The following is a 27985-nucleotide window of genomic DNA, read 5'->3' as shown; positions in this document are numbered from 1 at the left end:
TGTGTTTGCTTCTTTGTTTTTTCAATCCTGTGTATTTAATGCTATAGAATATATCTAATAAAAGTTCACTTGTATGTAAGACATGTACAGTGAGGTTTGTCTTTGGTTTGTATCATTAAATTGGTAAAAGGCTCAGATGACTCATAGAAAATGAGAATTATTCCACTTTCTTCATTTGTTGGAAGCACAGCATCTTGCAAAAGTCAGCCTTAGAAGAAAAAGTAATTGTTGAGCCTAATAAAAGATTGAAATGCAGATGTCCAGTTACAGTTGGGGTTGAGATTTTTGACATGTATTTCATAGGTTAGTCTATTGTCAAACATAACAACCCACAGAACATATATAAAGAGGGTAACATATCATCAGCTGGATTTCTTGGCAATAATTGTTAATTTATATCAATTTAAAATGAATGAACATATATTTATTTTATGTTCTTAAGAATGATTGTAGCTTTAATATTGTGCCTGGAATCTTGTATTTCTAACATGTATACTGCTTTCCAGGAGAGGGCAGTTCATACCCAGGATCAGTTGTTTTCCATTATACTCTCAATCCAAGGAATATAATTAGAAACTCGAACGTAAACACCAGGTTTCATGGGTTGGGCACAGCCAAGGCCCCAAGAGGTGACTCCGTGTTGGACAAATCTATCTTGGTCCAGACAGACTAGAGGTCCTCCACTGTCCCCCTAAACAGAGAATGAACAGAATTATTCCTTCATGGACAGGACAGCCACATGTGCAAGAGTAGCCTTTTCACAGGAGGCACTGAAACAGAAGCACCTCTCGCATGTGAGGGCTGCACAGGTTGTAAGAAAACTGGAGCTCTATCCAGAAAAGAGTTCTTTATGCATGTTGTTGAACATTTCTGTAAAATCATCTCTTCCCGTCACCCAGGTATTACATCTATCTTTGAAGTAAGGGGATTTGGTGAGAAGGAATCTGGTTGCCCTTAGTAACTTAAACTGCGCCTCCGCCCTCAGTCTCTTCTCTGTGGTCTTCATGGCTTCCTGTTGTTACTAGATGACCCAAGATCAAGTGAATGCATGTGTTCAGACAAAATGCACACCCCTCAGTGACCTGCTTGCCTGTGACAGTGCTAGTGCAGAGAATTACCCACACTGTGTTGGCAATGGCATTGACCTCCTGGCTAGGGCAGGCAGTCTGTTGTTTTCACATCTCTTTACAGTTACCTCTAGCTTTTCAGGGAGGAAAGTTTCTGTCTTGGTTCAGTATGTTAAGCTTTTCTAGGCCCTTTCACATATTTGAAAGCACAAGCGTCAGAGCACAAGTCTGATGAGGAGCAGCTGAGGGAACTGGGGTTGTTTAACCTGGAGAAAAGGAGGCTCAGGGGGACCTTACTGCTCTCTACAACTACCTGAAAGGAGGTTGTAGACAGGTGGGGGTTGGTCCCTTCTCCCAGATAACAAATGACAGGAGAAGAGTAAATGGACTTAAGTTACACCAGGGGAGGTTTAGATTGGATATTAGGAAAAATTTCTTCCCTGAAGGGGTGGTCAATCATTGTAACAGGCTGCCAGGGAGATGGTGGAATCACCATCCCTGGGAATGTCCAAAAATCATGTAGGTGCAGTGCTCAGGGACATGGTTTAGTGGTGGCCTTGGCAGTCCTAGGCTAATTGCTGGGCATGATGACCTTAAAGGTCTTTTCCAACCTAAATGATTCAATGATTCTGTGATTCTAAGAGTTAAAGAAACTGAAGAACTCAATTTCAAAATGTAGACTTCTGGAAAAAGCCTTTGTACCACATTTGTGAGATGACCTATTGCCAACCATATTCTTCCTTTTCGGCAAACGGGAAGTCCAGCATGCATTTTGCCTCACCTTGTGTGATTTTCACAGGTACTGACACTTGGAAATTAGTAATTCCTTTGGCCCTTGCTATGCCTGCATGGCAGGCTCTGCCATTGTTCCTTGACTGCTATCTGAGATGTGTCATTTTAACTGAGCTAGATTGAACATTGGAGCTAGTGTAGCCAAGGAAAGCAAAGTGGTCTGAGAAAAAATATCAGACTGTTAGTTATTCTAAGTTGGCTTCCACACACCTGGCTTGGGCAGCCGTGTATTACCATTCACTCTGTAGTACAGGCTTATCTGAAAAATTACCTGCCCTACTTCCTAGTAGCAGGCAAGGGAGCAAGGGAAGAGCAGAATCCATGTGCATTTTTCAGCTCACATGCCATGTGGTGTAGGAACATCCCAAGGCTAATTTCGAGCCTCTAAAGCCCAGAAAGCAAAGCGCTGTTTGATTTGAATATGCTGACAACCAACTCTTAATGCTCACAGACTTTCTTACCTGGCAGCTATCTGTGCCACCATGAATATTCCCAGCACAGAGCTCATGTTTTTTGACTCTACCGTTCAAAAATTCAGGGCGGTTGCATATTTTATTCTCGATTACGGGGAAGCCAGTTTCCTTTAAGAGGCCATCACCACCGGTTCCTTTGCAAATAATAATAATGAAAAAAACCAAACCAGAATAAATGACAAAGGTAGATGAACATCTCCACAAAACAAATATTGAGATATGGATAAACAGTAAAATAAACATAGGGTTTATGCACTATGCATATACTTCCCATGCATAATATGAAGTGATACCAAAATCAGTAAGCATTATCAGTATTATGGTACTTCTCGCTCTCTAATAACTATCAAATACATGCTGCACTGATTGCATTCCTGCTTCCACAGTACATCCATATGGACCCAGTATCCAATGGTATTTGTGGGAGTCATTCCTAAGCCATTTTATTTCTCTGTATCTGAGTTTTCTTTGTGGAAGAAAGGAGGTAGAAAGTAAACAGTTTAAAATGGTATGATGGGCAGAAGCAAGGAGGCAGAGAAGGTACTGATGTTCTTCTCAACCAAGACAGAGTGGGAAGTTTTGAAAATGAGAATTATGTTTATATTTGTATCAGATGTGAACCAAGTTGGTTGGGAGAAAAAAAAAACCCCAAAAATTCAAGAGAATGAGCAAATCACCTTCACGTGATTAAGAAATGGCCTAAATGTAGAAAAACTTTCCTTCTGACTCTGTGAAAGCCCAGTCTGGGGAAAAGCGGAATGGACTGGGATGTAAGAGTTAGAAGCTCCTTAAGTCTGATTCTCCTCTTTTAGTATTGGTTTAGAGGGGTTCAGTTTACATGGCTCTGAGTGATTTAGGAGAATCTAAATCAGATGGAAACAGTGAAAAGAATGGCAGTACCTGATGAATTTTGATGAAATAGGTATGCATGCAAGCTTGTGCAGGGTGTTTTTGGCACAAAGAGAATACTCTTTGGATAAAGTATATATCAATTTCCAAACACAGAACTTTCAGATGTGTTAATGCTGTCTCACCTTTTGTGTCCCCCCAGCCGGTCACATAGCACTCCTCTCTTCCTCCTAACACAGCATTTTCTTTTGGCAAACAGATGGGGATTACATGATTGTTAATGATTGCTGGGCTGAAAGAAACGAACAAGAGACTTGTACAGGAACAATCATTAGGACATTTATCCCTGGTATCACCTTCATGTTTCTAAAAAGATTATACAGTGTGACATTCAGATAAGGGTTTTTCCTAATGTGCAAACCCACTTTTATTTCAGGCTCTAAACCCTCAGAATGTGGTACACAAAAAGGAAAAGTTAGAGGCTTTTGAATACTAAAATTACTACAATAAATCCAGGAGAATGCTTTAACTTAGGTTGATGTATAGGCCACAAAACCTAATTACAAGGCTACTTTGGGGTATGAATTAATGGCTTTTAACACATAGGGTTAGCTTGCTCTGTCTGCATCCAGTCTGACTATTTTTAAATCATTTTCAAACTGGACACTTAGCACACAGCAGAACACAAGTCAATCTGACTTGCCTTTGAGTGCAGCTAAGGCTAGGTTCAATTCCGAACACACATTAGTTGTGCTGACCCTGCATCTGTTTTGGACCTGCATTGCAGCCACAGAAATCAAAGCACAAGCACCGTATGTTTCCATCTGCTTGCAGCTGTACGAATGTATTCCTTTTTAGTTGTACAGTGCCTTGGTAAGAGTTTCAGATGAGTGGAAACAGATGCAAGAAGGGCTGTGCTGGGTATTGCATCAAACACGTATACTGGACAGACCTGCTAGAAGAAATCTTCCCACCACTACATGAAAACAGTATGAGGTGACATCATGCTAATATGGCTGCTTTCAATCCTCATTACCTTATCAAGGTAGAGGCATGTAGAAACACAGACTGAAATCTTCTCTAGGCATTATGTCCTCCTACTCTGCTGCCACTGCCTTGCCTCCCAGGAGCTGGCACCTAGTGCACTGCCAACCTGGGTCAGTGTTCCTAGCCTTCCTCCCCTCCCAAGGCAGCCCTTTCTGTTTCTGAAGCCCTGCAGCTGAATCACCTTGGTTTCCACTGGAGCTTCTGCAGAAAGGGAAGAGAGTGTCTTAAATGACTGATTGAATATTGTGTGTAGAGAAACACACATATCCATGACACCAGCAACCACTCTTTACTCAACTTGTCCCATCAAAATGAAGGAATGCTTCAAGTGCAAGGGTACCTTCTCAGTTTTAGCAGAGCAATGTCTGCCCTGTGTGGCTCCTTGAACAGTTTCTCAACATCTCGTTTTTGCACTGATGCCTCTGATGCTCTTTCTCTGTGTAATCCAAGGTACACTTTGTATGCAGATGGCCGTGAGGACCTATTGGAAATGATTGAACATGGTGAGCTGATGAACACACACTCGGGACATGGACTACTAATGACATTACTGGGCACCTTGTTCTGTCAAAGTCATAAAAATACAGACAGCTTTGGTGTAAACTTGATTTCTTAATCCCTTATTATGGCACGTGAAATCAAGTTGGCAAAAGTTATCACTGTCACTCTTTGTTTCTTCGGATGAAACTCTGCTCTAATGAATGATGAACAGATGGTTCAATTCTCAACTGTTTGCAAGCTGAATTGAGATACAGCTCGTGTTGGTTATAGGATACATTTTGATTCTCCTATTTTCAGTCTAGTATAAGAAAATGCTGGCACAGGCTATAACAGATACTTACTTTTCTAAGCAGTGAGCAGCAGTAAGAACCCACTGAGGGTCTATCAGAGTTCCTCCACAGAAATGTAGGCCGTAACTGTAATAGAGCAGAAAGGCATAAAAAGGTGGGGAAGTTAATTCTACAGCAGATAATTAGGTGATCTCTCTAACATGTACATCTTTATAAACTGAAGACATTGTGCCACATTTTCATTAAGAATCAACATTTAACTTTCCTTGAACAGTATTTCTTACAATGACGTAGTGTTTTGTGGACATTCTTATAAGGCCTTGTATGACAACATCTAGATCTTCATTCTTAACCAGTATTTTTATTACTGGAAAACCTTACATGCAGTCATGTATACCGTTGTAGAGATTCTGGCTTTTATCTAACACAAATCACTGAAAGCTTTGCAACTGGCCTTGATTCCTAGTTTTGCTAATAACTTTGCCAATAGGATCAAACATTTACATGGAAGGATCGATCAAGATCTGTACTAGCCATACTTCAAACTGTTGCTTCTGCTCACAGGATGCTGATTCTACCATAGAATATTGTGAGAAATTTGAAGACATTCTGCCTTTTAGTGAAAGTGTTCTTGAAATCAATGGTTGTATTTATAGGTATTTATCATAAAACAGAGCACTCTTGGTTGTCTAAATGGCCATCTTTAAGATTAGCACATATAATGTATAGCCTTGAGCTATTTTTAAGTTAAAATCAAATTTAGAATGCTGCAACCACATATTATAACATCCTATGAGAGACAAATGTCCCTTGCATGTGAAGTTTAATGTAATGGGGAATGGCCATACCTTGTTCGGAGACTGATTTGCCAGGGCCAGGAGTGTGGATGTGAAATACATCCAGCAACAATCCTTTGAGCACACAGCTTTGGTCTAAACTTGGATTTTCCACACTCATACTGAGCAGGAGCTACAGAATAAGAAAAAAACAACTACTATAAGGAACTTTAGCGTATTTGTTATATATTCACTATGCACTCAGAAAACTAGAAGGTGAACCTGTTACATTTATCACTTCAGCTTTTGACTCTCTGCAGGCAATTCTATACTATGCACCACATGTACTTTGTTAGGTTACCTTAATCTGGAATGCTTAGAAATGCCTGGCAATTTTTTTTCACATAAACTTCTCAGTGGTCGGCAAATTACACATATATTTACAGTCACATAGGAAAAAAACCCACCAAAACCAAACAACAACTGGAGCAGGAAGGAGAAGGAAACAGAGAAAAAGAAAAAAAATAATTTTCTCAACATCTTTAAATGTACTCTTACAGATGCCAGCAATGCAAAACTGCACTGGCAACTGTTTTCAAACTGATCTTGGTGATACAGCACATGGAATTCAACCACTGCCTCTATGTAACAATATTTTGTCCACTCTTATCTTGGAGTCTTTTGGTACTTCTGAGTTGTTAAAAAAGGGCAGTTCTTATTTAGCCGTGGGAAACTGACTCTTATCAACACAGAACTTAGATTTGTTGTCAGCAAAAGGAGCTAACTAGTGAAATTAAAGGCAAAAGCCACATTCTCTCTGTTCTTTAGGTGAACATCTGAACAAAGAAAGTATTATTTTTTTAAAAAAATTGGTTCTTGAAATTTAATACAATAACCATGTGAAAATGCCATTTTCCCCCCTAAGAGTCCTAGACCAACACTTTTAGTGCAGTAGTATTTTTACACTTACAGTATGTGCATGTTATAGAACATTTTTCTCTTTTGTATTTGCTCCATTTTGGGGTTTTGATCAGAGCACATTCTCTGCTGCTCACAGTTGAGAGGGTAGGGCCGCAAGAAAGTCATCCTTCTTTTGAGTAGGAACTACCTCGCCTCCTGGCATAGCTTTTGTTGTTGATAGACATGAAAGGACTTGAAACCAAAATGTAAGATTTTATCATTGTACACTTCGTTGCACCAGCTCAGAGTACTCAATGGCTTGATTACTAGTAACAAAGACAAGCGCATTTGGTCAAATATTTAGGGCCAGGTCCACTTTTCAGACATCTGATATGGTATAATATCAGAGGAGTAAAAATCTGCTTTACATCCAGGACAGAACCAGAACTGCATGAGAAGGGGGTGCAAAAATTTTGCTAGGATAAGAGCATCCCTTGTTCAGCTAGGCCACACATGTGGTTATGCCAGGTGACCAGACAGGAGCAGAGCAAATATCTGCAGGAACAGCCCTGTTTTGAAACACATGGCAAAACCACCCTTGAGCTTCAGTGGGCTCCAGGTACACCTCGTGCTGGGTTTGCACTTCCAAGGAATAAGCTCCATTCTTAAGACTTCAGGCAGGGTTTTTGAGCATCACTTCCCCACAATCTTAATTTCCAGTCTAAAGCTATTGTACTGTCTTAGATCAGTCTTTCAGATTAATCACTCGATGTCCTCCAGTTGTCATAGAAGGTTACAGGAAAGGGAGACACTAGTCTTTAAAGGAATAATTACGGCACTTGGGAATGTCACAGTACTCCCAGGCTTTTCTTGGGTCTGTTGTGTAGCACCAAGGTCCATTCACATCTCCATCAGGATTCCTGCAGTACTGTAACAAAGTATAAAGACACCAGCTATTAACCAGGGCACAAAAATGCCTACCAATGCATGCTTCAAAATAAAATCAAATTAAATTTGGGAAATTTTCTTTCTGTGTCCTTTCTGATGAGTGATTTCCAGCTCCTTTAGTCAAAATTTGTTTCTTTTTTCTATTTGCTCCTGAGTTTAGAAAAAAATAACAAAAATGAAACCTCTTCCACTGTTTTCAGCCAGTGAGCTTCATTAGCAAGCTTGGACCTCTGAGTTCTCAAAAAGTAAGAGATGTTGATCTAGGATGGGCTTTTCAAAAGCCCTAAACTGTCTACTCCTGCTTCTACTGCAGTTAGTAGGAGCAGTAGGGTCAACCCTGAGGTCCTTTCACACCCATTCTGGTTGCGTGTCTCATGACTCCAGGGCAAGTGGATATTGTGTAAGCTGCTTTTGCACTACTTGGTGATGCCTACGATTCCCGGGGGCAGGGATGCAGTGTTCATCCTGACACGGGGTGCTTGGTTAGCTGGATCACTTTCTAGGTCTTGCTGGCCATACTGACTGATCTCTGCTCAGCACAGATACCTCACACAACTGCATGCTACCAGATATTTTTCTAGTTTCTTCCCTACTCTGGAATATATCCCGTGTCTTAGGAAAAAGGAGAAAACATATGCTTCCCTTCCTCAAGAGTCTCTGTCAAATGCAAGAACCAAAAAAATTATGTCATGTAGCTTTTCAGAGGGAGTTTCCCCAATATGAGCTGGAATTCAATACAGGGTATGTGATGTTATCAGAAGATTGATTAAAGCAAGCTCTAAAATCATGTACCTGGAGAAAAAATAGTTCAAGCTAGCAACATCAAACAAGCTCTTTATATCACATACACAGCTTGTCACAAACCAGGCAAGTATTGTGTATGGGGTGTTACAAGTCTAGGGAAGCAGTGATGAGTACCTGTGTTAGGACCAGGGAGATGAAAGTTAGAGATGGAGAATGACTTACAGGATGGGTCAGATGCATATATAACCTTGTGTGATGGTCTGTGGCAGAAGTTGGAGGGCTGGAGGGGGAATTAATAGAGGGTGGGGGCTATATATCTCAAGGATATATATCAATATACATCAATCCATCAGCTATATATCTCAAGGAACCTGCACTGAACATTGGATCCTTTCCCATTTCAGCTGCCACTGTTACTGCTAAAACCTATGACCCCAGGCACTCCTTCTGGCAGAGGAGGTAGAGATGCTGCCCACAGACCACCTCCAGTTAGTCCTCAGTAGTGAGGAGAAGCAAGTGCCCATCCAAAGCCCCTTGTTTATGCCGCAGAAGTATAGAGCAGAGCTTCTGGGCATCTGTGTGTCCCACAGAAATACAGACTGCTCATGTCAATAAGAATTAGCACAATAAGGTTCTTGGGTTGAAATGAAGAAAATAAATTAATTTACAAAGACCTGGCATGAAATGCTTGCTGAGGGACCATGAAGAAGATGCGTAAAGGTCAACAACAGCAAGTATTAGATGAACAGCTGCTTACATTTTTATCCAAGCCTGCTTCTGGATGAGTCATGGGAGTGAAATAGTCATGACTATGAGGTTTCTGAGAACTCCACGCTTGACAAGTTCTGCCTCTTGCAGTTTTTGCTACTGTGCCACGGTAGTCTTTACCATTACCGTTAATGCAGTCTGTGAAAAAAGAGGAAAAGGAAATGATTGTTAGCTGTGAGCTATTTGGTCTCATCCATACTTGATGGTGGTGAAGGAAAAATAAATTTGAGAAAATACTACTAGGACTTACACATCCTACATAATGTTTATACAAGGGAAGAAGGACAGTGTAGTGTCAATGATGGCTAACAGTCACATTTTAGTTTCCTTGCATTTTAAACATGTTATTCATGATCAGGAAAGTAATAAAACAAAGAAGCTTAGATTAAGTTGACCCCTCGAGACTCCAGAAACCAGTAGCACAAAGACCATGCATTCATAAAGTCTTTTCCTTACAGATACAGATATCTGTCCAATGCCACACTTTAGAGTAGGTAAAAAGCAGTAATACATGTTCAGCCAAAACTGTTAGCCTTCCAATCAGAAGAACATGTCATAGCAAAAAAAGAAAAAAAGAAAAAAGAAAAAAAGAAAGCTGCAGCCCTCTATACCATCTACTGCATAACACAGTTGCATCTGAATTGAGTTAAAAAAGCTAGTTGTCCTCTGGTGGGAAATGGAGTCCAGGAAAGTACTTTTTTTGGAGCAGTTTCCAGCAAAATGCCATCATGTCTGTATCCACTTTCATTGTTAGTAGCCCTCCCACAGGAGTGTGAAGACTACTAGCCATCTGTTTGCTTGTGTTTCCAGTATTGCCAGATGTAGTAGATAAAAGACATGATATTAATCTAAAATCAAATACAGAAACCCTGCTATAAAATTCTACAAGAAAGTTCAGAAAATGAAGAGAGTGGATACAGTATTGTGTTAAATTCTGTAATTATCTGGAGTTTCCTGTATGTCATCCTTTTTAAATTATTGATGACATTTCCATAAAAAATCAGCTTGCTGGTTGTAAGCATTTCTGGGGGAAGTGGAAAGTATTCTCACCAGGATTTGGTTCCAGTGTTGTTTGAGGAGGTTTTGGTAAAGTCACTGGTACCCGACTATCACACCTCTTCAGGTTGCAATACTCCCATCTCACACTGGGGTCGGTGGTGTAGCACCATGGACGGCTATCAGCGTCTGGGTTTCTGCAATAATTCTGCCTCAGGTCCCTACAAATATAAGCATATTATGTACCCATCTATGCCAGTGATCTGAGGAGAATTTGAAAGAACATTTTAGAAAGCAGGTCTGCTACAGAGTTAGCATATATCATTTATCATGTACAGTATGTGACAGAAATCCTTTTTCCAGCATAAAGAAATCAAGAAACATATGCAGAATATTTAAACATGCCAAATACTTATTCACTGATCAATGCTTATAGTAGAACACTGTTTACAAATCCAGATAAGTAAATGCACATAAGTATATTGAAGCCCTTTTAATTTATCAAATGCATTAATAGCTTTTAAGAAGATAGAGATTTTTGCATTTTTGAATAAGTAAGTATTAAATATTAAGAATAAGAAAACAACCCATCCCTTCCTCAAAGCTCTAGTGAACTGCAGACTAGGAAACAAAGACTTTAACTCATGAAGAAGTTCATGTATAGAAACAGTTCATTTCAGTATAAGGGAAAATTTATGGTAACTCTTAATTTCTTTAGAAGCAATGTAGAAACACACAGTTAATTAGTCTAAAGCATAATAGTGACAACTGTGGTTTTTTTCAGGATGACGTTAATAGAAAACGATTCCACATTAACAAAGAAGAAATAAAATAAGCGATTATTTTCATCAAGTACACTCCCCAGTTTTAAAATCGTTGTTGTGTAAAGATGGAGCAAATCAAAACGAGTTCATGGCTGGTCATTGTCCAATGAAATGTGGCAATGGGAAATACACATACGCATTTGGGTACTGGTCTGCTGTTTTATTGTGTCGGTGCGGTGACATCGAGCTCCAGGCTTGACATTTCTTCCCCGTGAGAGTGAAAGAAGCTGTGCCACGGTAAGTCACGCCATTGCCTTGATAGCAGTCCTCAGAAATTTGAGCCTGCTCAGGCACATCAACAGCTGTAGTGAATAACAGAAACCAGTCCCTTGCATCTTAATACTTTGATATTTATACATGAGAATAGAAAGCCAACAGAAAACAAGCCAAAGTATTTCAGTGATCACCACAGCACTCTCTCTGTAACAGAACCCTTCTCAGACTGTAGATCAAATGGAAGATTCCTAAAAATGTTTGTAAAAATTTCATGATACGCTAGATTAAAAGCACTTGTATATCAATGTTACTGTCATGCATGGGGGTTTATTTTAGCTAATGATCCAAATAGTTCACATATGGACCGAAACTTCTGCAGGGTAGGGGAATGTCTGTGGTACCTGTGTGGAACAAGACTGCCTTGTGTAAGGACAATTTTCTTTTGATTGCTTTTTATGGGATCTTGGTTCAGTACTCTTAAATTGTCTTAGGTTTTGCTTTGGATTCAATTTTTCAGGAGCTGGCATGTAAGACTAATTAACTTTTCCATGGGTCATTTAAAAATATAGAGGTGGAGAGAACCATGACTTGGCAAAAGGAGGAGACCCCTGTTACTGTAATTTTTCCTGATCTGCGTCAGCAGGTCACTTAAAACCTACTTCACTTGTGCACCAGACTGAACATACCAGCCTGGGTTCCACACCAGTGTCAGGAGTTGAACTGATACATAGCAATACTTAGAGTGACAGCAACAATACAACTAAGCAGAGTCACCCAAGATTTTTCAAAATACATCAAGATGAGACCCTTCACTTCAGATGTCTCCTTTTCTTCTTACCAGGGGCCTCTGGCTTTGACCCATCACAGGAGGGGATGGTGCAGTATTCCCACCGAGCGGTTTTGTTGGTGGTGTAACACCATGGCATCTTCTCACCATCAGGATTTCTACAGTAGTTTTCCTCTAGGTTCCTGAAACAGAAAACTTAGCTAAGAAAAGCTTCTCATGGAAAGCTAGTAAAGGTTATACGAACAACAGGAGGATGCACCTTGCTGGCTCATTTACTATTGTATTTACTGGTGGGTAAATGCTGCTGTCATTTACTGATGCCATTTACTAGATGAATAATTGCAATGTGCTGGTGGTTTGGATGTGCTACACCAGACACCTGCTAAACTGATCAATGTACTAAGAGATTGTATTTCATGTAGTACTATGAGGCCAAGAGCAGCACAGCAGAAACATAGGGTGAAAGAATCTAGCCCCAAGCATATATTATAATTGTAACTTTCTTACTCCACATTGCTTCACCTGAGCAACAATATGGAAAATGATGAACTGGAGAGGGAAAAATTCAATTAAGCAGAGCTTGAAAGTCAGAAGAGACACTAGCATCCAAAACCAAAGAAGTGTATAAAAAGAAATGTGCAAAAAGATTGAAAAGTTGGAATCCGACAGGTGATGAATGCTAGTGTAAATGAAGAACTTTGCAATACAGTTGAAGAAAAACAAAGTCGTTCTGTGCCTTGGTACTTCTCATGGACACTGAACAATGGAAAGGTTTCACTTACTTGCAAGGATAGTTTTCAGGAGTGCGAGCATGTCTGTGAGGAGATTGGGAACTCCAGTGCTGACAGGTGTTTCCTGATTCAGTAACAGATATTGTGCCTTGATAGTCTTCTCCTCTTCCTGACAGACACTGACGCCCCGGTGCAGGAGCTGGTGGGGGTGTTGCTGTTACAGGAAAAGGAACTGAAATTAAGCAGTGCCTTCTAGACATAGTAAAAAGCAATACCAAAACCCCTTTGAACTTTATAATTAAGCAGGCTTTTTAGCTTTCTTTGCAGGTAAGATTTAAATATAAAAATGTTTGGAAAGTCCAAAAGTAGAGAAAATATCTAAAAATAACTTCACTTTCTTCCTTTTCAACATCTTCACAAGCAGTCAGGCTGCCAGAAGGACATTTGCGTCTGCCCCTTTAGAGCAGCCAGGGTACAACACAACCGAGCGCTAGCAGCCCCATCAGAACAAAGCTGGAAAGGGAGCAATTGGCAATACTTTCACTGGGGTGAAAGTAGCAGGCCCATCAGTGATAGGTACGGACATAGGGGCAGATATAAAAGAGATGTACTCTAACTGGTGAGAGTTAGAGATAGCAAGGGTGAGATGTGAGAAGCCTCAAGGAGAAGTATTGTGGCAAGGACAGGCTTTTTGGGGAAAAGGAAATTGAAAAGGTGGAAAATCAAATTGGAAGAGCAAAACAAAAGCCAAAAGATTTTCAAGAGGAGTGGAACTTTCTGACATCAAAAGAGGAACATCAGAAGAAACATCATAACCACTGAAAGGCCTAGTCATGGAAAACCACATCAAGGAATGGAGATGTGCTCCAGGCAAAACCATTAGAAATGCCTATGACAGACATGTGTAGTTTGTTTGTTTTTTCTTTGAGATACATTACAGCAGTCTTTTATTCTTTCTTTTATCTTTGAGGCCTCTTCTGTTTGTTCTAGCTCCTTGCATCACTCTGAATAGAAGCTGTCTAGATGTAGAGGAATTATAGAGGAATGAAGGCAGGTTAATTAACATTGATAGTATACAGCTGTGGGCTTCCTTCAGGGACAGTGTGTTGGCTGATGTGGATAAGGTGCAGCTGTGGCTGGTTCTGTTAAGTAGTTAAATAGCTCTAAGAGGTATGGAAAAGGAGCAGCTAATGATGAGAGGCCTGGGGGAAGCAGAGGGAGGAGAGAGAGAGAGTGTGCCAGCCAGCCAGCCAGCCAGCCTGCCTGCCCTGGATGTAGGTGAGACAATGAAGGATGCAGCAGAGGCAAGAAGCAGGGTGGACTGGCCTGAAGAGTATGAAGAAACAGCACAGACAGTAGATGAACTTTTGAAACCTTGTGGGGGATCGGTGGCTGTGCTGGGGCAAGGCATGGGAACTACTTATTGAAGTTAACCTGGTATGGGATGGTAAAAGCCTTGTTGTAGCCTACTAGTTTGCTAGTGCTGCAACATCTAGAGGTCTAGAAGTCAGACTCACTGCAACGAGGAATGTCACAGTATTCCCAGCGTTTAGTCAGACTGGTAGTGAAACACCACGGCCGAGGTTCACCATCAGGATTACGGCAATAATTCATCTTCAGATCCTTCTCTGGAAAACTGAACAGGAAAAATAATTTTTAAAAGATGTCACTAATCTGTAATGGTTACCCTGTCTGGGGCAGGATGGTCTTCAGGCCATTGTTGGCAATAAACCACCCATCACAGAGTCTGACTCACTTTTCTGGGAGGTATCCATGAGAGTGAGGTTGCTGGGAGTCCCAGCGCTGGCACTCAAGCCCAGATGTTGTTGTTGCAACTACTCCGTGGTAGTTTTCTCCACTGCAGTGCATACACTCTACTGTAGGAGTAAGGCAGAATGAGAACAAGAGACAGAAAGTCCTTGAAGAACTGGTCTGTAAACACTCATAGTCATCTCACATGAAACTCAAGAGCCTGATCAGAGCACAAGGCTGAAGGACAGTCTTTTTTTGGTGAAGCAAAAGCTTATTTTTCTTAGCAAGGTGACTTCAATGGTTGGTTACATTTATAGTTGATTACATTATACAGTATATAATAGGACAAGGGGTAATAGCTTTAAACTGAAAGAAGATAAATTTAAATGATATATTAGGAAGAAATTCTTTACTGTGAGGGTGGTGAGGCACTGGAACAGGTTGCCCGGAGAAGCTGTGGATGCCCCATCCCTGGAAGTGTCCAAGGCCAGGTTGGATGGGGCTTTAAGCAACCTGGCCCACTTGAAGATGTCCCTGCCCATGGCATGGGGGATGGAACTAGATGATCTTTAAGGTCCCTTCCAACCCAAACCATTCTATGATGGTATTCGATTTAAAAAAAACCAACTTTATGGACTGCGTTTTTTTTAAAAGCTAAATTAAAACTACTAAGCTATACTTGAAAATCTGTGCCTTGCTGCTGTCATGTTATATTGAGTTTTGCACTGGCAACTGTCATTTAGTTCAATTCCAGGCTTATCATATGTGAATACACTCATGTATCATTCTTTTTATCTAGGGAAAAAAAAAGACTTTGTATAGCTGTTTTGGGGGGTTTTCTGATATCTTCCTTGTTGGTGCTGAAAATTTAATCGGAAAGTTTCAGGCTGAACTAAACTCAAGTCTGGAACAAATACTCAATTAAAAATTTAAGTATCTGAATAATTTCACATTCTTGAACACATCTTCCAAAAAGGGAAAGAAATCAGTATATATATCCTGACCTTCACACTCTGGGATGTTACAGTAATCAAATCTGGTAGCAGGATCTGTTGTGTAACACCAGGGTCCACGTTCATCCCCATCAGGATTTCTGCAGTAGTTCTCCTCCAGTCCCGCATTGGGATATTTTTCAGGTGTGTAACTGGAACAGAGTTTAAATGCGGTTAGAGAATAAGGAGAGTGTCCCAGCTGTTGAGCTGAGAACTCTACAAATTAAATCTTTATCTAAAGACCATTTTGTAGGTGGTGTTCAGAAGTCTTCTAATTGCTACTGTGACATTGCTGAAGTGTTAGAAGTGCCATAGCTATAGACTTCAGGAAATATGGTACCTCTAAGGCCAGTCATGTCTTTAATACTTGCATTTACTCCAGCTGTATAGTTTCAAGTAATTTTTGCTCAGCCAAGGTACCACGTAGCATGTAGAGAAAATTCTCCCCTGGGACGTATTCCCTGGGAGATGTAATGAAAAGACACTTGCTGAAATGTGCAAGTTCTCTGTAACCTGAGTGCTATGCCTTCTCAATAGGAGGTTACTAAATAAACTCACTTGGGTGTTTTTCATTAAATACAAGAAATACTGCCCTGTTAATTGTGGATTCACTGATAAAGCAATGTACGTCTATCTCATCTGCCACATGTCATACCTTTATCTAAGAGAAGTTCTTGCCCTGGTGAGATTAATGGAAAATTTGTATTTCAGCAGAACCAAGTGCTTTCCTGTCTAGCTTGCTCATGTAATTAATTGCTCAATCAAATGCAACTGCCAATATTGATAATGTCTGTATTGATTTCAATAATTTCAATAAAAGACCCTTCAATTGCAGGTCTCTGAGTAACAAGGCAGATTAGAGAATTGCCTTATTCTAGATAACTGTAAAAAAATATTTTATAAGAAGATGTTGAACACCAAACAAATTGGTTATGTCTACTTAGCATGTATAAATGGCTTAGAAAAATTTCACAAAACCTTATAAACATATATGAAAAGGCCTTACTTTGGTTTATGTGGGACAGTATCAACCCACTTCTGGCATGGCACACCTTTCTGAGTTTTGGCTTCTGTTCCTCTGTAATTGACTCCTTTTCCCTCCTTGCATTCTAGAAGATAAACTGAAATGACATGTGCTTAATTAATCAGTATCATGACATATCCATTAGATTTTAGCATATACAAAATTCTTTTTCATGCTAATATATTTAAATACATTTGGACATATTTCAACTTTCTTATGCCATCAAAAATAGACAGCTCATGTTGCAAAAACCTACTAGTTATCTGACATCTAAGTTGAATTAATTAGCATTAAAAAATCTATGTGAAAGCCAACAATTTCCAAAAACCAGAATTCTGGAGACAAAAGTGTAACAACCTGGTTCTTTTGAGAACATGCTATTGTAGATTTAAATAATAAAACATGCTTTTAAAATTTAAATATGCACTTTCACAAAATAGAAACACATTCTTTTTTTCATTGCCTCCTATGATGTTATTAAAGTTATGGACAGTAATTGAAATCAAACTTTAAAAGAAAGCCACCTGAATTCAGCTGAAGAAGATAACAGGACAGAATCATAGGTGTGTACACATAGCATTTTACAACTTTAAATAAGCAATTATTTTTCAATTCATATCAATGTGGATTACATTGTTTTATTGACATTCACCACATGATGAATGAGATTTAAATAATTCATGGTATGCTAAAACAATGACTCTCTGCTGTCCAAGATAAAATGGATAGTGGTTTGAGGGTACATATTAAATATGGTTTTATGCTTTTAGATTTTGGAACTTAGTAGTACCTTCATAAAAAAAAAAAAAAAAAAAAAAGAGTGAAAGAATTAGCAATGAAATCTTGTCTTTATATAAGTTGAGGGAAATTTTAATGTTGGATAAACCTGGGGTTTGTATTGGTAAGCTTAAAAACATTACATTGTTCCAGATTATTAATCCTCAAATTAAGTAAGAATTGAAAGCTCAATGTTGTATTTTTTTTCCCAGGAGGAGGGAGCAACCATCTCCCCATTGCAACCTCTAACATTTTCCTGGGAGGACTGAAGAAACGCCTTTCCTAGCAAAGAGTTTTGATTGTGAGAGAACAGCAGGTTTACAAGGTGTGGCTCTGCCAAGGCAAGGCCAAAGGAATTCTGATCTTGGCACATTCCCTCAGAGTTTCTATATCTGCAGTTTAGGGACAGTCACTGTCAAGTAACGTCTCCTCTGGCTTAGAAAACTAAGCAGAAAACTCATTTAACACTTCTCTATGCACAGGGCATATTTCATCAACCAGTTCCTTCTTCCTAGCTGCAATGAAGCAATCCGTCCTTTAGGTTGTGACCTGGCTTGTCTCAGCATCTTTAAGGTGTGTCCAAATCAGGTATTTGTGGAGGTGCAGTTTTGCATCAGCTTTTCTCAGCATCAAATTTATGCCAAAGCTGACATACAAGTGGGAAATTAACATAAATCTGGAGAAATAATACCATTTTACACAGGTCTGTCTTGTCAAAATGAAAGAAACTAGTATTTGCATCTGAAATAAAGTCCAGCTCTTCTGTGGGATGATAGGCAGTTTAGATCTGGATTTATAGATGTACCTTTAAGCACATCTTTATTTCGATGTATGTATATGTAGGCGAGTTTACTCTAGAAACTTTAGCTGGAAGCCATTTGGATCCTCAAACAATTTTGCAATAAATTAACATTAAATACCTCAGTAACTGAACATTGAATCACTCAAGCACTGACTCTTTTTGTTTGCATAAACTTTTGACCGTTTATATAACCTTTAGGCTTTTTTCTGTCTGACGACACATAACTAACTTTGATCCCCAAACTCAACCCATGTTCCTTGGGTTAACTATTTACAAACAACTACATGGATAAAAATTCCCAAATGCTAGCTTAATTTCTTATTACTTTTTCTGTAAGTCAGGGAAGGGTAACTTTCTCTTTTATAGCACGTACCATTAAAAAAATAATTTTAAAAACTGAATTTTATATGAATTGTCATAGTTTTCTTTGAATGCAGTGATAAAGAGCAATTAGCTCTCATCAAGTAATTGCTTCAACTGAAAAAATTAACGTTGCTTTCAGTGATAGTATTGCAAAAGCATCTGGACATGTGAAAGGAATTTCCTTGTAGTATCAGGACAGCAGCAGCTGCTGAGGGAAGTGGTGTGATCTGCTTAGGTAAAAGCTACATTTTCCACTCTGTTCTGTAACAATAGATTAGTCGGATGTTATCATTAGAATGGGCATGTAATTATTTGAGACTCTCTGCAAATGAAGAGCTGAGCAACAGAGAAATTATCTGAGACATACACAACAGGGTGCAGGTTTGATATTCATGACACCTAGGTCCGTCTTTTGTTTTCTGTAGGTAGATACACAATTTTTTGACATTCCTATTAGGTAGAACTACAGTTTTTCACACCTTTCCTGATGGGGTTCTGTTTTTCAAGAAACTAAAATCCATGGCTGTGACCTCAAAAGCCTTAGAAGGATGCAGTAACAAATCCTCACTGAATATTGCAGGACTCACATCAAGGTTCTAACCTCACCAAATCTAAGGGATGGCTCAAAAATAAATCAGAATCACAGCCTAGCCCCTGGTCACAGTACTGAAGCAAAGTCAGTAAGGATTGTTTACATGTAAGTTAGTTGATCAGTCTTTAAATTTCATTACTTGCCAATTGATCCGTTCAGTTTTTCTTTCTAATAGGAACTACAGAAGATTTCTTAGCATGAGTTAATCATGATTCAGGGAAATTCCCACCAGCTTCTGGATATAATAAAAAAATCTTACATTCTGAACATTAAATAACCTACCAGTTACATATACAAAAAAAGGCAGCTGGCTATAGGCTTCAGAAAATATCAGACTGAAAAGGGCCCTCAGTGGTCTTTGATCCAAATCCCCATAAAATGCATGGCCAGCTTCTGAGCTGGCTGAGACTGCTTAGAGCTTTGTCCAGTCAATATCTGCAAGCGTGGAGGCTCTGCAGCCTTTCTGTTCAATGTAGTCTGATGCTTACCCACCCTCCCTGTGAAAAAATATTTTTCTTATATCCACAATGTCTGAACAAAATCTCATTTGCATACTCAGCTGCAATCCAGCTAAAGCGATTGAACTACTACATAAAACCTTCTTGCAGGTGTTATACACATAGCATTATATTATCCTACAAGTCTTTGCAGATCAACAGAGGAGTAAGGATGCAGCTTTCTGGAGCTTATTGGTATTTACAGTCTAGTTATTGTGATTCTTGACATTTTATTAGAAACTGTCTGGTTGAAACCACTGCATGATTTGCAGCAGCTGAGAACCAGGTTCATTTTTCCTTTTCATGCACCTTTCTTTGTTGAAGGACACCAACTTATTGGTAGATACTATAGTTTCCAGTTTCTGAATATTTTTAAATGCATTAATATTTTTTTAAAAGTTACAAATCAGCAAATGGTGAAAGGCAATGTTCATGAAGTCATCTAACACAGAACAGTAGTAATTCTATTTAAAGTTTACCACATTATCTTATGTCTAAATGATCAGTAAGATTAGTTCTCCCTTGTGTATTACTGAAATCAGAGAACAACACAATGAAACTTATGTTACATTAAAAATAAAACACATTCCTTCTTCCCTGTATATAGCAAGTGTTCCATGCTTGATTATGTAATCAAAAAATAGTCTTAAAACCCAATTGTTTGTCTGTATCTGGCATAAGGTGGTAGATTTTTAAAAGATATGATTAAAAACTGGATATTTGCCATTTCTTAAGGGCAAACTTCCTATTTTCAGCAAGGAGATCAAATACACTTCAGTCAATTCTCACCTATGACAAGAATGATCAGAAACAAAGCATGTACAAAAGGAGAATACAATAATTCACCGTGTCAATTAGTTGTACCATAAAAATATTAATTAGGATAAAAGTTTCACCAAATGCATTAACTGAAGAGCACAAGCATCATATAACGAGATAAAAATACTACAAAAAGAGATCATTTTAATCTTAAGCACAATTAACACTCTAATACTCCTGACAACATGTGCAACTAATATAAAACTGATTTGAGTCCCAGCCAAGTAAACTGTGAATTTTCTTTGGTGATACAAATGAAATTATTTGGTAGTTTCCATCAGTTTTTCTGTGGGAAAAGGTCTGTCTCAGAAACCATTGCCAACACAAGTAGTTCCCCCTAGAACCCTCAGCAGAGATAGAGAAGATGCAGCCATAGGTTATTGGTTAGTTCAAAAGGAGAGGAGGGAAGGGTCCTTTACCATCTCCATGAGTCCCAGCATCTTCTGCATTCCCTGAGCAACAGTGCTCTTTTCTGCCTGTGGACCCTAGGATTTAGGGAGCAGGAAAGATGCTGGAGCACTAATCTGAGGGGGAAAAATGGTACCACTGTATACGAGCAATGTGGCAAAAAACAGGTGTTAGGTAAGGACTGACCTGTTCACTTCATCTGACCCAGTGAAGGCTTAGCCCACATTGTCATTAGGGTTATGTGAGTCCCACTGGAAAGCATAACTCAGTGAAATAATATTAAAAAGGCATAGACATAGACATACTTCTTTTTTCATAAAGTACTGCATTTGTTCTTCTGAATATCACTGCTGTTTTCGTGTTCTCAGCCAATGTTAAACACTGTTGGTCTTTACTCGTGAATAAAAAGGCCCTGTTGAAATTAAGAGGAGAGAGCAATATAAGAAATAATAGCTGAATATGTGCATTGTTTTCTTGAACACCTTTTCTAGTATTCAGAATATATATTTATATAGATGTTATTTATTTATATATGCAAATAAATACATAAAATTATAATTTTAGCAGACACTGCACTTCAGTGATATTTAACATTGAGTGATGTTTCACAAATCATTGAGTATTGCAGCTCCCATTTTCAGTGGTAACTTTGACTCCTAAGTTGTCATACCAAGCTTAGGTTGGAAGGGAGCTACATGAACAAATTATGACAAGGGATAAAAAAGGAGGTTTATGATGTGCCAGAGACACCAGAGAACATACTGAAGAGGATATATCTGCCTTATTTAGAAAAAAATAGCGGTCGTTCAAGGAGCAAGTTATTCTACAGAATTCAGCAGTTACCAAGGAAAAAGTAAAACACAACAAGGCAGAACCTTAAATTATTTTGCAATAACTGTTCTGAGTCATCATACGTGAAGCAATGTAAGTGCTTTGGAAAACACTGCCGTTTGTCTTTTCAGCAATTGCTTAGGCTGTAAGTCTGCAAAACTGGAGCGGATGGTGTAACCTTTGCAACAGCATCTAAGGAAAACTCCTGACAGGCTAAGTAATTTCTACAATTGGCTTTTCTGAACAAAAAAAAAAAAAAAAAAAAAAAAGCAGCAATAGCAACATGGCATTCAGTAAGCATGTCTATACCAAGAAAGCAAATGCTGACAAAGCCCATTCTGTAGCCCTGCAACCAACTAGCATGGTCTGTGTGCCTGTATCTGTAAATTCACACAACCTCTCCCCAAAGGAGAGGGATCACATCTGGACTTAATGCTGGCAACTATGTCTGTGACTTGTCTGGGGGGGTGCTGGTTGTCCTGGGACAAAACTACACTGGGGTCTGTTCACCCTGATCCAAGCCCAGCTCTCAATAATGTTAAATTTATAAGTAAGGATGTAGCTAATGAGCATGGTCCAACACACTGCTAAAGTGGAATAACAAGTCTGAAGTATTGGTATGAACATATTGGTCTGAGCACTAATGTGAGGGTGCTGTAGTGCTGGCCTTGTCTTAAAGCTCTGCCTAATGTTTACCTTTCCTCCCCCAGACCCTTCCCTGCCAGATAGCATCTCTTCTTTATTGATTGTAATCGGTCTCACATAATTGATTAGGGAGGCAAGGACAAAAGGCCTTGATATTATTCTAGTGCCAGGTGATGGTAGGCTAGACCTGAGGCAGAGGCTAAGGAACGATGCTGGGTCAGAATATGCCTCAAAAGGGAACAATAATCCTCTGCAAACTGTAAACAGGTAATCTGAATATACAGACCTGCCCTCTGCCTTCCTCCCTGCCCTGCTAAGCCAAGTACTACTGAAGCTCTGTCCTCTAGTTGTGGTTTTCAGAGAGGGGAGTCAGATCAAAAAGAATGGGGTGGTACTCCACACTCTCAGTCAGCAAATCCCTGTCATCCTTCAGGGTTACACCTCTGTAAAATAAATCTCATTTTCCCTTCTGATTTAAAACACAAAGTTACAAAACACATTTAGAAAGTCAACGCCAGGGTACCCCTGCCTTGAATAAAAGCCTGATGGAGAAGTAAATGGTGGAAACAGCCCCGCAGCCAGTCTGCTGAGTTCAAAAAGGTATGATGCAGAAGCTATAGATCAAGAACTCAAGAAGATTAGAAGAGGAAACCTCCCTGACTCGTATGTGAGGACTGCATCCCACCACAATAATGGATCTCATTCCTCATTACTCTCATTGCCTGCTGCACTTCTGAAGCTCAATGGGCTCTGAAGCTTTGGTGCAGGAGGCTCAGAAGCCTTAGGCTCAAAGCAATGGGTTCCCCTGAGGCAGGAACCTGGGCAAAGGCCAGTGGTACAGACTAGATGACATCTTTCATGTTTTTTTAGCCCCCCTGGGCCTGGTTAAATGCAAATGCAGAGAGAGGGCTTGGCTGGAAGTAGGAAGTAAGGTTTAGATGGCCACCTCTTTCTCAAAGTAAATAGAAGTTATGTTAAGTCCAAATTCTGGTAAAATTCAGAATGGATGTATATGCAAGATAATAGGTAATGCAAGGGACATAAGCAATGCTATTATTGTTATCCTAAATTTCCAAACAATTAATTATGACTCTTGCTAAATGAGTGCAAGAGCATTGATAAAACCATGTCAAGTTGGTCTAGAGTGTGCCAAGCTGTGGATTAAGATATCAGGAAGTTTTCTAATACAAATTCAACATAATTTGCTTAATTTCTCTGTTTCTATTGTCTTCATCCCAGGCATTTTGTTTCCATACATCTTTTGGTTTTCCAGCAAATCTCAGACACACATACTCCTAAGAAATCCCTCAAAAGTTCAGACTGCTGATAAATAAGGCAGACTGCTCCATCATCTGCAGTGAAAGATACATATGGGAACCAGTGGAAATTACCTGCAAGTAAATTTACTTTCGGCTTCACATCGCTCGGCACATTCTTCTTTACTATTAGTCCTATAAACTTCTTTCTTTGGGTTGAGTAGCCAAGCTCCCTCTGTTCTCACATAGCTGTCTAGTATGTCTCCTTGCACTAAAAGGAAAAAGAAGGAAAGGTAAAAATATGAATACTGATATGATTTATTTCAAGCTTTCATGTTAAATTCTTTGTCTCCTAGTTGAGTAGCATCATAATTTAATTTAATTTCTGGAATAATTGGATGAATGATGACAAAATATGGGTAAATCTTTCTTTCCTAGTATGGTAAAGGGCAGCATCACCGAAAACTCAATGTAAGGCAGGACAGAGAAGTGGCTTGAACAGCGCTTTGCACCATTCTGAAAGTCGTAACAGGTAGCACAAACCTAGGGTGTACAATACGGGAACAGAGAAGATGACCCAAGGAGCAAAAAAAAGGAAAAAAGGAGTGTTTCAGAAAGAAAATACTGGTCACCCATATTTTGGGGAAAGTGGAGAAATGGGACTCAAGAAGGATGTGAAACAATGCTTGTCCATTGCTGGTATCTACCCACATGGAACAACTTCACTTTTATCAGCCACCCCATAGCTGCCTCTTTTCAGTGCTCTTACTCTTGCAAGAAACAAGCCATCCTTAAACAAGACATGAGCTTATCACTGTGCTCATATCCAATTTACCATTTTTGTAATAACTCTGTATTGAACTTACTTAAATAATCAAGGTAGTGTATGTTGCCCTCCATTGCAGTGAATTAGCACAAGACATGAAACTGATGAATAAATTCCCCTAACAACCTCTGGGCTATAGCTGCATGTGAAAAACATAGGATACTAAAAAGTACAGCTATGTTTAAGAGTAAACTCCAAAATGTTCAAGTACAATCCTTCTTGTAAAGGACTTTGCCATTCAGTATTTTCTCTCTCCGTTACAGCTGTGCAGTCTCTCAATGCTTAGCTACAGTTCACAGCGCTGTGACTTTCATAACTTCCAGCTGCAGGGTCAGAGAGTTGCATGAGCCCTGTGATTTTTACAGTTTCTTTATCAGACAAGCATATATCTCTACTGACAAATGTTTGGCTCTGGGAGTTACCTGTTCTGTATGGTTTCAGCCCCAGACAGACAGTCGGCCCATGGTCTTGGTGATACATCTCAGTCCTGCTCTGTGCCCCACTTTTGTGCCCAGCCTTACGCAGTTGCTGGATTGAAGGCATACAGGGAATGAACCAGGCCCTGGCTTCCCTCTCTTGCAAGGCAGCCATGCTGAAGAGAGGGACTTCTTTCTTCAGCTTTTGCTGACCCTTCTCTTTCTCAGCCATAGCCCAGTGCCAGCAGAAGGGACTGAAAGCAGCCTCATGCAGGTCAGACCCTCAGCCTGTGACTGGGAGGCTCCACAGAGATGTTCAGTGAAATCTCTTAAAGGCTGAGGAAGTCAACTACTCCTCCCTTTCCTCAGTAACACTCTTTTGAAATGTGAGGCAGGTTCACATGCCTCCTGGTACAGTCAAATTCCTTCACCTGAGTGCTAGCTCAGCCTGCAGTTGAGTATTATACAGAATCACAGAATGGTCAGGGTTTGAAGGGGACCTCTGGAGACCATCTAGTCCAACCCCCTGCTATAGCAGGTTCATCTACAGCAGGTTCCACAGAGTCATGTCCATGTGGGTTTTGAATGTTTCCAGAGAAGGAGACTCCACACCGTCTCTGGGCAGCCTGTTCCAGTGCCCTCTCACACTTAAGGTAAAGAAGATCTTCCTCATAGTCAGATGGAAAGTCCTGTGTTACAGCTCATGCCTATTGCCCCGTGTCCTGTTGCGAGGTACTACTGAAAAGAGCCTGTTCCCATCCTCTTGTCCTCTTGACACCTGCCCTTAAGATATCTGTACACATTGATAAGATCCCTCTCAGCCTTCTCTTCTCCAGGCTGAACAGGCCCAGCTCTCTCAGCCTTTCCTCACCAGGGAGATGCTCCAGCCCCCTCACCGCCTCTGGACCCTCTGCTGGACCCTCTCCAGTAGCTCCCTGTCTCTCTTGAACTGGGCAGCCCAGCAGGGGACACAGCACTCCAGATGGGGCCTCACCGGGGCAGAGCAGAGGGGGAGGATCACCTCCCTCGGCCTGCTGGCCATGCTCCTCCTCACGCCCCCCAGGATCCCACTGGCCTTGGCCACGAGGGCACAGTGCTGGCTCGTGGGCAACTTGCTGTCCACCAGGGCTCCCAGGTCCTTCTGCACAGAGCTGCCTTCCAGCAGGTCAGCCCCAGCCTGTACTGGTGCAGGGGGCTGTTCCTCCCCAGCTGCAGGACCTTACTGAACTTCATTTTCTCTAAGATAATTTTGCACCTATAAGATGGAACTGATACAATAGGCACAAATGCCAAATTATGCTTCCTCCCATACCATTGCAAATCCAGAGAAGTTACTGCAAGTTTTTTTCTACATGTAAACTAGGGAGGAGTTTGGCCCCAAGGGTTGACAGTTGCATGAAACAGTATGCATGAAAGAAGAAGACAGTTGATTAAAAAAAAAAAGATAAAGTGAAAAATGATACCATAAAATTTCACATGGCAGGCACAGGAATCACTGATTCCACTAGTTATTTCAAAACAAAAATGACATTAAGAAGAAAAAAGTTTTGAAAGAAAACATTAAACTAGGTTAAAACAATATCATAGGGATGCTGAAATGCCCTCCACAAGGACAAGAAATACAAGTAAAGAATTCCTATTATGGTACAGCTTCATTCCATATGATGTTTATTCTCTTCCATTTTGACACTTTGCAATAATATTGTCATTATAATTATGGCATTTGACTTTTAAAATATTGAAAGGGTCGTAATTGGTTTGGGTTATGAAAATATTTTCCACCCTTTTCTGTTGTAATTACATGGCAGGGCATAATACTTTAAGAAAAAAAACCCACAGAAACATATGCAAACTGGATAAAAATGCAGTACATTTTCTTGCTACCATTTTTCCTATGTCTATGGGATTTTTCAGTGTTAGATGTATTACTGCCTTATTCAGAAATGCAAATATTTACTGCCATTTGATAAAGGATTTGCAAACAAAAGCAGAATATTGCAGACAACCCCCCAAATCCTGTAATTTCCTCCCCTGTATAAAATTCTTATTTATTTGAGAAATGTATTTGATTTGAATGAGGCTGTTATTCTGCAACAACATGACTTAGCAACTAGCATTTAAATTAAGATGATAATTCTTAACATTACATAATATCTATAATTTTTTAAGCTTAGGCATGTGTCTACTATTTCTAGCTATAATCTACCCAAATGTTTTTCTAACTGTTAACTTTTAATATTTTAAAAATACGTATGTAAAATTCTTTTGTATTTTATTGGGGGTTTTTTATATGTTGATAAACTCATAGCTACATTTTTAACTGCAATCACAACAAGCTGTGTAGTTATACAGAAGGCCTGAAAGAAGCTCAGCCATATGAATTGCCTAGTTCATTGAAGTTTAAAGTTTTCAGGACAGAGAATATTTATTCGAAAATTCTGTAAGAGTTACAATCTACTGAATCCAAAAAGATATATGTAAAGAGCCTTACTCAGTTCTGTGTGTTACAAATTATTTTGTACTATCTTCCACAAAAATAGTCTTGCAGCACCAAAAATACGGCAGAAACTAACACTGACCAGATTTTGGCCTCTCTATCACATGGTATGAAAACTTTCCTGTTAAGATTATGGCTATGAAAGACTGAAACTGTAGTGTGTAAAACAACTTTTCCTTTTTTTTGTGATTTTATTTTTTGCAATGCATTTACAAATTTTAAAACAATCAAAATAAAGATCACAACACTTGGCAGTAACAGAAAAAAAGAAACAACCCTTGGATAAAAGGCTGCTGAAACCAGAGGCAGCCATGTGTTTGTAGCAAGCCCTGGGCAGGATGATTTCCAAGGGCACCTCCATTTCTGGCCATGGGGCATGTTTGCCGGGAGCCATTTGTTCCCCAAAGCTGTTGCTCTTCTGGTGTCTTTAACGAACACAACACTGGAGCAATCACAGCTCTTGTGGTTGTTCACAGCACAGTTGTTGTTCAACAGCAACTCTCTGGCCAGGAAGCCCCAAATCCATCATCATCCAGGTAAATGATGAAACAGGGATTCGGGGTCCCACCTTCATCAAATGGATCTTGCAAGCCCTTGATCCCCATGTCACCCAGGCAAGCGGAAGGCAAAGGACTCTTACCTGAGCTGAGCAAGAAAAGAAAGAGAAAGGCAGCTCTGCTAATCCCCATTTTGGCCCAGCTGGCAGGTGCTGGAAGTTGTGTGTGTCCGTGCACAAAGTTTTATTGACTTGCAGTGGAGTGAGGCAGCATCAAACAAAC

The 27985-nt window shown here is 39.8% G+C and overlaps 1 protein-coding gene across 2 annotated transcripts; it reads right to left on the bottom strand.

Moving 5' to 3' along the window:
* LOC130151944 (plasminogen-like) lies at positions 1–27956 on the bottom strand. Of its 2 annotated transcripts, none has more exons than XM_056344735.1 (19): positions 27847–27956; positions 23603–23738; positions 21041–21147; positions 16460–16574; positions 15466–15605; positions 14466–14586; positions 14227–14345; positions 12761–12923; positions 12030–12160; positions 11112–11277; positions 10206–10372; positions 9145–9293; positions 7530–7623; positions 5868–5988; positions 5071–5145; positions 4569–4709; positions 3367–3473; positions 2321–2466; positions 1–691 (listed from the first exon to the last, which is right to left on the bottom strand). In XM_056344735.1, the coding sequence occupies exons 1-19, from the start codon at positions 27893–27895 to the stop codon at positions 530–532; spliced, it is 2409 nt and encodes an 802-aa protein (XP_056200710.1). In that variant the 5' UTR covers positions 27896–27956; the 3' UTR covers positions 1–529. The 2 variants fall into 2 exon arrangements, with proteins under 2 accessions (XP_056200710.1, XP_056200711.1); XM_056344736.1 differs by having other exon boundaries at positions 14466–14583.
* Between the last annotated feature and the right edge of the window lie 29 nt (positions 27957–27985).

The sequence above is a fragment of the Falco biarmicus genome, chromosome 6 (genome assembly GCF_023638135.1).
Source record: "Falco biarmicus isolate bFalBia1 chromosome 6, bFalBia1.pri, whole genome shotgun sequence".
In the NCBI taxonomy this organism is placed as follows: Eukaryota; Metazoa; Chordata; class Aves; order Falconiformes; family Falconidae; genus Falco; species Falco biarmicus.
The sequence above is the reverse complement of the archived record's forward strand: the minus strand, read 5'-3'. Positions and strand labels throughout refer to the sequence as shown.

Excerpts from the sequence above, each read along its gene's own strand:
- LOC130151944 (XM_056344735.1), bottom strand. The coding sequence starts at position 27,895 with ATGGGGATTAGCAGAGCTGCCTTTCTCTTTCTTTTCTTGCTCAGCTCA. Across the intron at positions 10,373-11,111 it reads GCAGACCAGTACCCAAATGC|GGACCTGAGGCAGAATTATT; the intron begins GTATGTGTATTT and ends TTATATTTGTAG. Across the intron at positions 692-2,320 it reads GTGGCACAGATAGCTGCCAG|GGGGACAGTGGAGGACCTCT; the intron begins GTAAGAAAGTCT and ends TTCTCTGTTTAG.